The sequence below is a fragment of the Meriones unguiculatus genome, chromosome 14, assembly GCF_030254825.1.
Source record: "Meriones unguiculatus strain TT.TT164.6M chromosome 14, Bangor_MerUng_6.1, whole genome shotgun sequence".
NCBI classification, from domain to species: domain Eukaryota; kingdom Metazoa; phylum Chordata; class Mammalia; order Rodentia; family Muridae; genus Meriones; species Meriones unguiculatus.
The window spans coordinates 87,535,622-87,550,696 of NC_083361.1; the positions used below are offsets into that span (position 1 = coordinate 87,535,622).

The 15,075-nt window shown below is 41.2% G+C and overlaps 1 protein-coding gene across 6 annotated transcripts in view; it reads left to right on the forward strand.

Moving 5' to 3' along the window:
- The window catches only part of Stim1 (stromal interaction molecule 1), a 196,431-nt gene that overhangs the window by 104,617 nt on the left and 76,739 nt on the right, over window positions 1-15,075 (forward strand). For all 6 annotated transcript variants that reach the window (XM_060367712.1, XM_021652007.2, XM_060367711.1 and 3 more), the window contains exon 2: window positions 12,703-12,833. In XM_060367712.1, the coding sequence (XP_060223695.1) occupies window positions 12,786-12,833 (48 nt within the window). In that variant the 5' untranslated portion in view covers window positions 12,703-12,785. The remainder of the gene's footprint in view (window positions 1-12,702; window positions 12,834-15,075) is intronic.

Genomic DNA, 15,075 nt, shown 5'->3' on the forward strand with positions numbered 1-15,075 from the left:
ACAGTCAGGTCACTATTGTAGGTTGCAGGGTAGTTTAGCCTTGGCTGTAAGGATTTCTATATGTAGTCTACCTACCCTTGGCACTCATGACAATCCTACATCACCTTCCCAAATGGTGGGATTGTAGGTAGCCTACCATGCTTTTCCCCATTGATTCTGGGAAACTTTGTTATTATTTTGTTTTAGAGATATGAGTTAACCTGTAGCTCATCCGAAAGTTCATCAATAATAGTTCAATAGTGAATAATTTTAAGGTAAGGTAGAATGGATGTGTCAAGAAAAAAATAACTGGGGCTGGAGAGATGGTTCAACAATTAAGAGCATTGGATGCTCTTGCAGGGGACCCAAGTTAAATCCCAGCACCCGTGTAGTTCACAACCATTTGTAACTCAAGTTTCAAGGGTTCAGCTTCCTTTTCTGGCCTTCATGGACACCAGTTATGCATGCGGCATACATACATACGTGTAGATAAACATTCATACATATCAAATAAAACAAAAAAATGTATCATTCTTCTGCCTCAGGCTTCTATCTTTAAAACTACGTATCTATTTGCAGTGCTGGGGAGCTAACCCCAGGGCTGTGTCTCTTTACCATTTAAATACATTCTCAGCTCTTTTGAATTTTGAAGAGAGCATGAGTCTCAGGAAAACCTAAGGGGTTGTTAACTCAGGGGTTAACAGCACTTTCTGTTTTCCCAGAGGACTCACATTTGTTTCTCAGTAGCCACATGGCAGCTCAAAACCATATGTAACTTACGTTCCGGTGTCCTGACACTCTGACTTCTACAAACACCAGGCCCACACATGGTACTCATACATACATTCAGGCAAAATATTCATAAAATAAAATAAAAAATCATTGAAAAAAAAAACAACAACAACAAGCTAATTGGCAGGCAAATCTCTGAGCTTGAGGCCAGCTGATCTACATAAGGAGTTTCAGGCCAGTTGTAGCTGCATAGTGAGACCTGTCTGAAAAAACAAAACAAAAAAACAAACACAAGACAAGTTAGTTTTATTTTTATCCATGGACTATGTGGTTTACTTGCATAATTTTAATTAGAAAGTTATTTTTTATTTTATAGCTATAAAAAAAAAAGTTCCTCCAAGAGGTTAAGCAACCGTTTGGGCTAGTATGACCTATGACCGAGTCCTACGTAACAGTTAAATATGGCTTGAGCTGTTTAGCCCAGGCTGGCCTGAAACTCAGTGTGTATTACCAGCTAGCTTCAAACTTGCAGTCCTCTTCCCTTGTCTACCCAAGTGTTGGGATTATAGGCGTAAGCTTCCATACCTGGTTTGGCTTGAGTCAATTTAGATTATATAAATTATCATTCTCAATTTTTCTTATGTATCCAAATTCTCAATCTATAATAGGGCTTTTTTGTGTTTATTTTCCAAAAGTGCCTATCTTATTCTTAGCTCCAACCTATACTAGCTTCTGTCTTTAGCAACAGTTCTCTGGTCTCTAAATCCCCATTTCTACCTTAGCTTTAGATTCTAACTACTTATCCCAAACATCTACCATCACTATGTGCTTAAGTAGGGACAGATGCAAATCCAGTTCTTGCTTGAATTAGTCTCAGCTGCATTTCTATTGCTGTGAAGAGACAACCATGACCAAGGCAACTTATAAAAGAAAGTGTTTAACTGGGTGTTTGTTTTCAGTTTCAGAGCACCTGTGAGTCCATGACCATTAGTGGGAGCATGGTGACAGGCAGACAGAAAGACAGGCATGGCACTATAGCATAAGTTGAAGACTTAAATCTAATTTAGTAAGCAGGAGGCAGAGTTGGGAAAGGAGAAGAAGAAAAAGATTTTCAGTGAAGTGATTATAGATTTACATGCAGTGTTAAGTAGCATAGAGACATTGGGAAGCATTACAATTGCTCTCCATAGTGTCGCTTTGGAAAAAACTGTATTACCATCAGGATATTGGCATTGATATTATCTACTGATGTTGTTCAAGTTTCCAAGAGAGAGTGGAGGTGTGTGTGGTGGGGAATCTACAAGGGATTTTTTTCTGCAGAACAAAATCTAGTAGATTTAAATTTCAGAAATATTATGATTACTTCTTGATAAGGGGTGAGTTTGAAAGAAACTGAAACAGAGAGATCACTGAGAAAGTTGTTGTGGTTATCTGTGGCATTGAGGCCTTAACTAAGCTCTCTTGGTCAGGAGAGGGCTGACCTTCAGAAATCAGCTCTGACTTGTGGGGCTTAGGGAGCAGGTCTGTGAGGAGGCTCAGGCATACTTCATTCTGGATGGTCCTCACTTGTTTGGCATTCTGCAGCATGCTGAGAAAGGCTGTGTTAAGGAAGCCACTCTTAAGCTGCAAACCCCTTCTTATTTAGGATTATCATCTTGAATGCAAGGCTTTTTTCAACAGATGTTCTTAGCTGTCTTCACCTGGGAGAAGATTGTGGGTCCATTTATCTTTTATTGTTTGACTAGAAGTTTGTGTAGGATAAAAAAAGTAATATTAATCTCTCCCTAGTTCTGGTCTCTTGGTGAGTCTAGAAATGTGTTCTCTGATGAGCCAGCGAGCAACATATCTGGATTTGAGTCCATCTTCCTCTTGCTATGGAAACTGGAGTCCACATTGGTTCCCCCCACCCCCATGCTATGGTGTGCTTGATTCCTCAGAGTTAATACCTTCAAGGCATTTGTCGTTGTGCGTTCGGTGCTGCTGTGACTGAGACTTGAGAGTTGCTGGAAACAGCCTCATTGCTGAACCTGGAAGGAGTGCACTCTTAGCTGGAACACTGAGGGGTTAAATGTGTCTTGTGAGCACTGTGTAAAGTCCTTATCTGGGACAGTCCTTAGATCCATAACACTTTCATAAAACTTTTCCCAGTAGAAATCTGTCTTGAGTTGTCTTTAATTATGTTTTTGGCTATCCCAGACTCTGACGAGTGCTGGCTAGGGCACAAGAATGTTGGGTCAGCCTTCCAGTCAGAGAACTTGGGGTGGTTTTTGACTAAGTGTGTTGATTTAATTCCTCCAGAGCTGGCTTGTTTCTTGGCATGGACAGCTTTAGCATATAAAGACCTGTGGCATGTGGGACCCCAAAGCTGGGGAAAGCAAATCTTCAAAGAATGTGCACAGTTTTAGGTTGTCTCTACATCAGGAACTGTGTTGCCTAGTGCTTGGCAAGATACAGGGGAACACTAGAAAAAAATCAAAGGCTGCTCCTGTAAAGCAGAACACAAAGAACTGACAAATGAACAATTAACACTGATGGAGGTTTACTGCTTTTCAAAGGACTGTGCTGATTTTTCAGATAAAATTAATCCTGCTTGAGAGTAGCTGATGCTTGTAATCCCAATACTTAGAGGCCTCAGAGAGAATTGGCATAAAGTACATATTGAGTTCAAGTTTGGGATGCACAGTGAGTTTAAGGTTACCTAAGACCTTGTCTCAAGCAAACAAACACATAAAGAAAACAAGTAACAGGGTGGGGAGGAAGAAAGAAAAATTGGTACTTAGGAGTCAATGTGTATGAAAGTTAGAATTAAAAGATGCACATTTGCCACTTATATAATTCAGAATGTATTTCAGGAATTTGGAGGGTAAGGGCAGAGGGGATCCTAGAAGCAGAAAAAGATTTTATTATATTGACTTCCTAGTGCCTATGACTAATTCTGTTTTTGGCAAATTGTTACTTAAAGGTGTTAAGTGAAATGCTGAAATGGGTATTTCAGTGTGTAAGCACTGACCTGGGGGCAGACTTTTAATTCAGTCAGGAAGGATACAGAGACAAAAAGCCAGGAAAATGGGCTGACTACCTAGCAGTAGTTACAGTCCCCTGAGAGACTGAGAAATAGGCAAAGGCACGATGCACAAGGAACCCAAGTTGCTGAGGTCGTGGGCTGCTTGGTAGGGACTAACTATAGGGCCTAACCATTTTCTTTTTTAAGAAGGCTTCTTGTGAGAGCAAAGTTTGAAGAAAATACCAAGGAGAAGAAGAATGTAAATGTGGAGGCTAAGGAGTAGCTGAGTGAGTGCCTGCTTGAGGAGAGATGGTTCTCTGCCCTCTGAGGATTGTCTCCTGTCCTTTCATAGAAGCGCCTTTTTTGTTCTTGTTCCTCTTTCCTCTTTCTTACACAGGATACCAGGGACTAAGCATTCTTCTGTAGTCAACTTGTTTTTGAAACCTACCGAGAGAGGAGCTTTTGTCTATTTTTTATCAGATAGTAAATCGGTGGTGAGTGTTTGGGTAGGTCTTTCCAGGTACTTGGTTCCTTTTTCAAAGCATTGCAATACAGACATACATGGATTGCAAAGTTTCTAGAGGAAATTGTATTCAAAAGCAGCATTTTATTCAGATCATAACACTGCGCAAGCAAGCAGCAGCTCACCTGAGTAAGAAAGTACTCAAGCAGCAGGTCGCCGGAGTAAGAAAGTACTCAAGGGCCTAGTTGTTCTTTGGGGGCTTCCTTTTATGGTCTAGGAGAAGGAGTTTGGTGATTAGGTGGCATAACTGTGGTGGTTCGCTATCTTGACTTGACATACTGCATCCTGCCCACTGTTACCTCAACCCCATATAACCCTGTCAACAGCCCTCCACCTCCTCCTCACAAGTCTCTGTTTCTCTTGTCTATTTGTTTAGTTTTGTGACTCAAGATTAAACGGGGCCATCTTTGTAGCTGTGAGCCGGGAGCTGTTTATTGGAGCTTGGTACTCTCAGCAATGGGTATACAACTGAAGACGGTGGTTTCGCCTTTCAGAGGTGAAGGGTAGTATCTCGTGAGCCCCTCTTCCTTCCTTGATTCCTGGGACGTACGTGGGTCCAGAGCAGCTACAATTGTTATGACTTAATGATCACAAGGGCTATACCAAGTCTAGGGAATAGCATTTTGTAGCTCTTCACCCTATTTTCTTGCTTTAAAAACTCTGTGGACACTCTTCCGCAATGTCCCCTGAGCCTGAAAGGGGGTGGTGTAAATGTTTAGGGCTGGGCCACCATTGCTTAGCCTTTGCACCCTGGACAGCGCGATGCTCTGCATTCACCGCCATTTGTTATAGGGAGTGGCTTCTCCAACTTAGTCGGGAGCAAGTTCTGTCTGTGGATATGAGCATAGAAGGCACTTTGCTGCTCTGTCAGTTTAGTTAAATATCAACAATAAGTTTCCAGCCTGAGCCTGTGACTTCTCTAGACCGGGGTTGTTAGCTGGGCTTACAGTGCCAGGCATAGCTTGTGCGCTCATCGCTCCGATTCTACTCCCCACACAGGCCTTAAATCTGGTCAGAGGGAAGTCGGTGATGCCCACCACAGCCAAGCCCTTATTGTGCTGGTGAACACATACTGCCTGCCGGTGCTGTTGTCTGGAGACAGGGTCTTGTGTAGTGTAGGCTGGCCCGGCGTTTGCTGTGTAGACAAGGTTGGCTAACTTGTGATGCTCCTGGCTCTGTCTCCCAAATGCTCAGATTTGGCTCTGATTGAATGTTTTCATTCAACAGTTTATTATGGGAATTTATTTGTTCATTTGACAAATGTTTATTTAAGTTCAACCTTGGTGCTATAGAATTCACTAAGTGCAAATTATTGTCTTGAAGCCAGGAATCAGCTAAGAATAAGATTCAATATTCCTACTACATGGAACTCAGTATTTAGTGGAGAAGATAAGCAGTTACCATTGGAGAGAATAAAGGAAAAGCATATGTTACCCTTGAAAATGTCTTATATGGACCTAATGCAGTTTGGAAGGGAGGGTGTGGCAGGGAAGATTTTTGAAGAAAAAAACTTAAGAAAGGCAGCATGAGTTAGAGTTTGCAAATTAAGGAAGAATGAAGAGTCTTTCCCAGATGAAGAATTCTATGTAGTTTCAACCTGGACTGAGTATTACCATCACTAAGTCCAAAAGAGTAGATGGAGCAACTAAGTATTTTATGTGTTTCTGAGAGAAGTGGAAAGTGATGGACAGCTTCTCACTCTCTCTTTCCCTTTCCCTCTCTCTCCCTCCTTCCCCCCTTCTCTGAGTGTGTGTGTATACATACATATATGTATATATTTGAGACAGGGTCTCACTATATAGTTCTGATCTCTCTATGTAGACCAGGCTGGCCTTGAACTAACAGAGTTCCACTTGCTGGAATTAAAGGCATGCACGACTCAACATATCCTTCCCTTGACACATCTACTTTAGAAAAGGTTTGACAGTTTCTTAAAACGTCAAACACACTTGTTTCGTGTAACCTAGCATTTCCACTTCTAGATACTTATCCAAGGGAAATGCAAGTATATTTTCATTTAAATACATATATACAAGTGTTCATGGTAGCTTTGTAGCTGGAAAAAACCTTGTGAGTACATAAGCAAATTGTGGCATATCCATTCAGTAGAATGCCAGTTGAAGATTAAAACAAGCTACTTACTGGTACAGGAATATGATGTAATCTTAAGCATGCTAATCCAGACACAGGGCTGGGTATATAGCTGTATAATAGAGCTGTATAATTGTGCTTAGCATGCACAATACCCTGGGTTAATTCTTTAGCATCAGAAAAACAAACAAACAACAAATAAATTTGAAATTTATCTTAAGAATAATGAGAAGCAGGGCTAGGGAGATGTTTTGGAGCTATGGATGCTACTTTGGCAGAGGATCTGAATTTAGTTCTTAGTACCCATGTCAGGTGACTCACAACAGAACATCATTCTAGCTTGCAGCTTGCTATGTGGATTAGGCTGTTCTAGAACTTCTGTGTCCTGGGTGCTGGGATTACAGGAATGTGCTAGCACTCTGTTTTTGATGAATGACCCCTGCGAGAGAAGTAAGTTTCATCATAAGTCAGAGTTTTGAGTTTGAGTCATTACTGAGTCGATGCTGCTTGGAAAACTGAAGCCAGTGCTAGTTTTGTTCAGAAGAAAGGTTCAAAAGCTCTTCTGAATTTCTGCCTCCTGCTGAGAGCTGGGTCTCTTCTTGGACATGAGGACATGGTGTTCTAACAAGTGCAGGGACATCTCTCAAACTGGCTGGGATGTACACATCCAATGACCTGATCCTTCTCTTTGTTGACTAGACTTGCTTTGTGTTTCACTGGGGACCTTTGCACTCTATACTAAATCTGTTTCCCCCTTAGTCTTCACATTTCTATTCAGTCCATTCATCTACCCTTCCTGCGGCATCTCCACGTTAGTTCTCCTGTAACTTTACCTCTGACCTTTGGCTCGGGGCCAGCTCTGAGAGTCTTCCCAGGGCTAGCACCCTCAGGATTCAAGTTTGGATCTTTTTCTGAGGGCAGGGGTTATCCATTCATTCAGTTAGCCAGCCAGCATTTGTTGATTTCATGCTTGACGTGGAGAATGTTAGCTGTGATGGCAGGCTGGACTCTCGGGAATAAAGTGAATTAAACTGGGTTCTTGCCCTTTTCTGGATGTGGCATGTGAACAATGCGGAATATGAAAATTCATATACTAGAACTATGTACAAAGTACTTTAAAGCATGGAACAGTGAGCAGTAAATGACTAACGCTGCCTGGGGGAGAGAAAGAGATTCAGACATTTGGGAAAGAACTTTGAAATTTTCTCTGCAATAATAATAATAATAATGATAATAATAATAATAATAGTGATAATAAGACTGCTTATGTCTTATGGGCATCAGTTCTCTCATTCCATCATGTGAGCCCCAGGTAGCAAACTCTGAACTCCTCTCTGAAGGTTAAGAAGTGAAACTGAAAGCCATTTAACCTTCCTTGGCCTTTCTTATGGCTAGACCCCATCCTGAAACTGCTTAAAGGTTATATTAGTATATGCCGTTGGCACAGAAGGATACCCTTATCAAGCTGAGTGTGTTGGCACATGCTTGTAGTCCCAGCGCTCAGGGTGGGAGAGGCAGGTGGATGTGTGATTTCGAGGCCAGCCGGGTCTACAAAGTGAGTCCAGGACAGCCAAGGCGCCACAGAGAAACTTCTGCCTCTCAAAACCAACCAACCAACCAACCAAACAAACAAACCCTTATCAATTTGCAGATTACAGGATTTTAGGAGATGTATGCCTGAAAGTAGCAATGAATACACACACACACACACACACACACACACACACACAAGTAGTCTCTTACTATTATTATGGCAGAGAAAATCTTGATATGTGTGTGTGTGTACATGCTCATTCCGGTGTACCTACTGGAATCTTTTTTACTATTATTAAGTTGTGTCCCGCAAGTGCATGCCGCTTAGTGTTCTGTGTCATGAACTGGGACATGCATGAAGTGCTACATCATGGAGAAGGCTGAAGGTTATCCAAGGGAAAAGAACCAGAAAAGAGCATCGGGTTCCCTGGAACCGGGCTTACAGAACGTCGTGAGCCTCTGTGTGGCTGCTGGGAATCAAAGCCCAGTCCTCTGAAAGGACAGCTGGTGTTCTAGACTGCTGAGCCTTCTCTCAGCCGCCCCTCCCCCTTACGGCAAGGTCTCCTGCTGTAGTTCAGGCTGACTTGAAGGTGAGGCGAGCCTTCTCCTGGAGTGCTGTGATTATAGGCTTGAGTCATTACTACCCAACTTGACGCTTTCTTGAAAGTAAACAAACTGAATGTTTTATTCAAAACTAGCTGATAGTTGATAAATGGTAAAATTCCAATTTTAAGAGAAAATTTCTGAAAATTTTTATCTGTCACTATGAGTTTGACAGCTTTCACTGACTAAAAGCTTTTCTGATGAAATCAGTGGTGACATTAATGATAACGATTATTTTTATATTATCTAAATAAAGTGTGTCAGCATTTGGATGTTCCACATAACTTAGAACCAAACATTTCTAAATGAGCTGTGCATCATATTACAAAACCGCGCATGTATGAGAGATGCCTTTAAAGTACAAGAGCGACCAGTGGTCAGGAATGTTGCAGAGCTCAGCGGGTTCATCCCTATAGCTTCAGGTTTCATATTGCAAGTAGTCTGAGACTTGACCACATGGCAAGTTTGGGTATAAAAGCAGAGAATCTGGAAAAGCTGTTAAAATAACTCCCCTTCCTTTTCAACTACATGTCTGTGTTTTGATTCTCAGTGAAAACTATATATAACAGGTTAAAATTGAAAGTAGATATAAAATTATAGTTGTGTTCTATTAAGCTAATTGTTAAAAAAATTTAAAAAATGTGAAATGATTCTTCCCTTCTTATGAATATGCTTTCAGAAAAAAAATTTAGTCTCATGTATCCAAGCAGGCCTCAGATTCAATGTGTAGCTAAGGATGACCTTGAACTTCTGGTCTTCCTGCTTTTACCTCCCAAGCTCTGAGATTGCAGGCTTTGTGCATGCACTCTACCAACTGAGCTGTGCTCTCTAGCCCAGAAAACAATTATTTTTCATAAAGCATGCTATTTTCCTAACTGATTAGGGACAAATATCCTCTAATTAATATCTAAATATTAAGATTTGTTTTAACTCTTTTCTTTTTTCTTTTCTACTTACTTCTTTTCTTTCAGATTTGAGACAGTTTTCTGTAGCCCTAACTGGCCCTGAGTTCGCTCTGTAGCTGAGATTGCTATTAAACTGTCAACCCTCCCAAGTGTTAGGATTGCCACCATACCTGGCTTCTTTAAAAAAAAAAAAAGAACACATTGCAACCATCCTGACGATACCGGATAAGCTAGGGCCGGACGGAAGGAGTGGAGTCCCCTCCACTCTTCCACTGAGTCTCCCTCTCAGTGGACTCAGAAGGGGGCAGGGAGGAGATGAGGGAGGGAGGGGAGGATTGGGAGGGAAAGAGGGAGAGGGCTACAGCTGGGATACAAGTGAATGTATAAAATTATTTAAAAATAAAAAAATATTAAAAAAAGAACATACTAGTTATCGTTTATGTATTGTGTGTATGTGTGCGTGTGCACATGCAAGTATTTGTCCAGGCTTGTACATGCCATGGCTCATGTGGAGACCAGAAACCTTCAGAAGTTAGTTTTCTCTGTCTACTGTGAACTCAGGTTGTTGGGCTTACACAGCACACAGTTTAACCTGCTGCCTTCTGTCACTTCTAATGGAAACATGAAGTCGTTCTTTGGGGTTAGAAAGTTTGACTATAAACCAGTCACAGTGGTGCATGTCTGTGATCCCAGCACTTGGGGAGGCAGAGGCAGGCGGATGGATACGTGAGTCTGTGGCCAGCCTGTTCTACAAAATGAGTTACAGGAAAGCCAGGAAGCCAGGACTGTTAAAAAAAAAGTTTGATTATGTACAGAGATCCTGAGACCTTGAGCCTTGCTCTTCTTTGTGCTTTTAGTTATTTTCTTAAGGTGTTCTTTTAGATTTTCTTTTGATAAGAGAGTATCTTATTGAGAAACGAGTTTGGTTACTACACGGGACTTGCTAACCTTAATTGTGGAGATAACAGCCCAGTGGTGTGACATGTTAAGCAGACAGTTGCAGCACAGTGTGGGAAATGTCACTAGTAAATCCAAATAAATATAGTGGGAGCTCAGGTAATGGTTAGAGCCTTATCGTGAACGGGTTGGACACTTAGGTCAGGGCTTCAGAGAGGTTTCCCATTCGGTGCCGTCTTTTTGCTTGAGATATTTTATGTAACCCTAGGAATGTAAGTATACAAAGCCAGTTCCTCTTCACACCTACAACTCCAGATTTGGGGAGACAGAGACAACAGGATGCCTGGGGCCGGCTGGCCACCTAGCCCAGCAGAATTGGGCAACTCCAGGTTCAGTGACGGAGACTGTCTTTAAGAAAGCACGTCTCTCTCTCTCTCTCTCTCTCTCTCTCTCTCTCTCTCTCTCTCTTTCTCACACACACACACACACACACTGCCCTTTGAGTCTCAAATCTGAGGAGAGTTATTTTCAGGCAACGTTCCTAGCTGTTGTGGTGTGATGGCCCGCACTGTGCAAAGTCAGCATGCCGTGTATCCAGAACCTAGGATGCAGTGAGGTTGCACAATACAACATGGCTACACCGCAGAGTCATGAGGCACTTTGTTTTGAATTAATTTTTGGTCAGTGCATGTCCAAAAGCCTTTTAGTCTTACCACCTTTTGATTTTCAACGCCCACATTCGGTTATGTAACCAACACCTTAGGAAACTGTGACTTATGCGATAGGACTGATTACTCACATTCGGATCAAATGGAGTCTTCTTGATTCTTTTACTCTGTCAGGGAAAATCAAATATCTGAAGCTCATCTGGAAGGAGGGAAGAATACTGGAAATGCACTGAATGTCAGGTTTATTATTATTTTTAAAATGAAAGACTTTTATGTGACTACAGGATATCATGTCATCCAACCTGGCTTTGGTTTTCTTATGTACTCAATACTCCTAGTCCTCATGATTCTACCTCCAAGCTCTGATATTATTCCTGGGCATCACCATGCATAGCCTGAGAGGTATTTTAAAATATACAGTTTAATGTAATCCTCACAAAGATTGAATGTAGCAGATTATTACTTCATTTTCCAGATGAGAAAAGGAGGCTCAAAGGAGTTCAACCCCTTGTCCAAACTCACATAGTTTATAATTGATTAAAGATAGGATTTTGGTGTATGCATTTCTAACTCTAAATTCAGGGTGCTTTCATTGTAATAAAAAATGTATGGATAAATGAATGACTCTCTTATGGTATTCCAGAGGACTGTGGGAAGCTTGCCTGTGTGGAAGACGTAGAAAAGGTCTCAGGAAGGACAAGGAGAGAACACAGGAAATGCTTGGATGAAGGAGTTACTTGTAAATTTTGGCTGACATGTTTTTCTGGATACAATTCTAACACTATGTGGGACATCAAACTTTTTTCCTCTCTTAGCCTCATCCCTTTAATCCTCTATGCCAGATAATGCCAACAGCAAAGGTCACCTATGTCTGATCAGGTTTCACATCAGAGCCTGCTGTTAGAAATACAAACTTCTTGCATTTGCCATAGGCCTTTAGGTAAGGTGCTGGCTGACCTCAGGGAACCAGTGATGTCTGGCCCTGAAGACCTGTGGTCACTAGAACCTTGTAAACGATTTCCATTATTATTAAAAGCCTACTAACACTGTATAATATTTACATAAGCATTATATGTACCTGTAGTGACAAAGTAAGAGGTTGAGTCTCTAGAGTCTGACGATGGGCTGGGAGGAGGGGCTCCTGTGGGCAGGCTATAGCAGGACTAAGAGTAAATTTGGAAAGACTGGAATGGAGGACAGGAAAGACAGTAAAGGTCACCTACATTTATTGATATGATATGAGAGGCTTCCCTAGTTAGCCTGTGGTTGGCATTTTATATGTTTCTAGTGACAAAGTAAAGAAAAATAAAAACTATACCATTTATTTAGACATTGGAACTCTTGTTCTAGTTCTAGAAAAATTATATGAGTTTACATTTGTTTGACTGATTAAAGTACATTTAAAATAATTCATTTCCTTGATTATTAGTGAGTACAATCTTTTTCCTATATATATTGTCCCTTTGGTTTTTCCCCTCTTGTTTGTGATTTCTTTGTGTTGTCAATGTCCTGGAGTAGGCCTACTCCTAGGCTAGACTCATCTGTTGGAGAGCCATTAGAATGATAAAGCATTGTTTCTGTATGGGCAAGCTGAACACATTTTCAAGGGGGTAAAGTCTAGATAATACCTTCTATTGTTGTATATGTAGTTGGCTAAAATACTTGTATGAGGAGCCAAGAGCTGGAAGCTAAGATGGCCGGCACGCCATGATGGTGGAGGCTGAGTGGCAGCTCTGAGTGATGTTGTCCCTTGGTTTTTCCATACAGAGTTTTGCCGAATTGACAAGCCCCTGTGCCACAGCGAGGATGAGAAGCTCAGCTTTGAGGCTGTCCGCAACATCCATAAGCTGATGGACGATGATGCCAATGGTGATGTGGATGTGGAAGAAAGTGATGAGGTAAGCTTTCTACCTCCCAGGGCTCTTCTCTCTGTGTGAAGCTATTCCTGAGAGCTGCCTGGACTAACCTCTGTGAAGAGATGGTCTCCCAGCAGGTGGGATGACGCCCAGCAGAGCAGAGCTGACTGGTGAATAGCACAACATTGACTTAACTGTTTGGGAGGGAGGGGATGCCTCAGATGGTCTCTACAGTGTCCCTGGATTTTAATGTAATCATGCTATGGAAAGAAAATGGTAATCTGTATTCAGCCTTCTGTTGGCGTGTAAGAGAGCAGGCAAAAAGAGTCAGATCCCACCTTCTGGGGTTTTATGTTCTTATTTGGGAGGAAGAAGCAATTTTTAGGATGGTCAGTCTATCTTTAAAGATGCAGTTTATGGGAGCCAGTTAATAAGAACTAGAAAAAAAATCTTTAAAAAAAAAAACAGACAAAAAGAGCCATCTTACTGTTGTACTTTTTGGCATTACTATAGTTGCAGGTCAACAGAGCCCAGAGTAAAAGATCATCATGTAGGAAAGATTTAAAGGTTTCTTATTTCAAGCTCAACATAAACCAGCAGTTTGTTGAACCTACCAGGCCATGCTAAATATTCATTAGTGACATAGATTACATTATGGAAGAGAAGCCTCGTCTCTTTTCCTTGTAAGTAATCTACCTTTGAGTTTTGTGTCCAGTCGTGGATGACACCTCATCAGAAGAATTTAGAACAGCGGCAAGAGACTATACAGAGAGGAATGATATGGATGATAAAGACTGTAAACTTAACCAGTAGCATCTGACACAATTATTTAGAATTAAGTGTGTTTTCCCCATTCATCGTGCTAGGTATGGAGTAGGGTGGTAAATAAGACAGATTCTTGTCTTACATAATTTACAGGCTGGTGAAGAAACTGCAGAGACTTTAGTTTCTGGTTATTGTGGCAAAATATCTGAGAAAACTAACTTAAGGGAGGAAGGATTTGTTGTAGCTCACTGTTTCAGAACGTGTAGTGTATGCTCAGTTCCCTTGTTTCGGGCTCGTAGTTAGGCAGACTGATCATGTCAGGGAGCACGTGACAGAGCGGAGCTCCTCACATCAGGGAACTAGAGAGCAGAGACAACAGAAGGGTCTTAGAACAAGATGTGTCTTCCCAGGATATACTCACACACACCAATCTATTTTCTGCAACTTGCCCACCTCTTAATAATACCATCATATTATTAATCTGCTAGAGGATTAATCCATGGACAGTTCAGAGTCTTTTCTAATTAATCACTTCTCAATGACAAGATTGGCCAGTTGGGCCCAAGCCTTCAACATTCAATCTTTTAGGGTGTGTATCACATCAAAACCCTGACATTGAAGTAATGTTTGTTACTTGAAGTACAGCAGGAGTTGGGAAATCAGATTTTGAAAATGACAGATTGGCTGAGTACTGTGCATATTCCTATGAACCTAGCATGCTGGGTGTGGAGGCAAGAGGATCAGATCATGGCTGGCCTAGGCACATTTGACTTTCTCTAAAGCAAATGATAATGGAAACTATGGAACCTGATGTCATTGGTTGAGCTCTTACTCTTTTTTTTTTAAGTTCTTTGTATAGTTACTCATTTAATTTTCTTAACAGCCTTCAGAAGTTGGCTTATTATTAGGGGCCGAGATGTTAGAAAGTTTAAATATTTGCTTACATATTTGAACCTATATCTGATTTCAAAGCCCATGCTCTTACATATTATATTGTTTCCTTGATCTTAAGTGCAGAACAGGACCAATGTAGGAATATTAAAAGCCAGGTATAGTCTTATGGAATAAAGACTTGCCTAATAGTGATATTTTGTATAGAGGAGACTGCCTTCTTAAATATTAAATGCTCTGTCATGGGGCAAGGAGAAAGCAGCATTCTAGTAATTGGTAGGTAGAGGGGATTCTCCAGTAACGATCAATAATGTCTAAGGAATTCAAGGAGGAAGAAAATTGGAATTCGAATAGAATGCAAGTGGTAGGGTTACCCGCGCTGTGGAGAACCACAGCGAGAAAGATACAGATGTAGTAAGAATTCAGAAGCACAGTGGATTGGTTGGTTAAACAAAGGAATCATAGTAGAAAACCACTGAACTAAAAATTGGCAGGGAAAATGGGGTCCAGAAAACTAGGCTGAAATACTGTATTTATTGAGTCTGTCAATTATAAGCTAAATAGGCCCAATAACTATGGTCAAGGTATCAACCTTTTATTCTTATCCATATGTATTTACTGGCCTTCA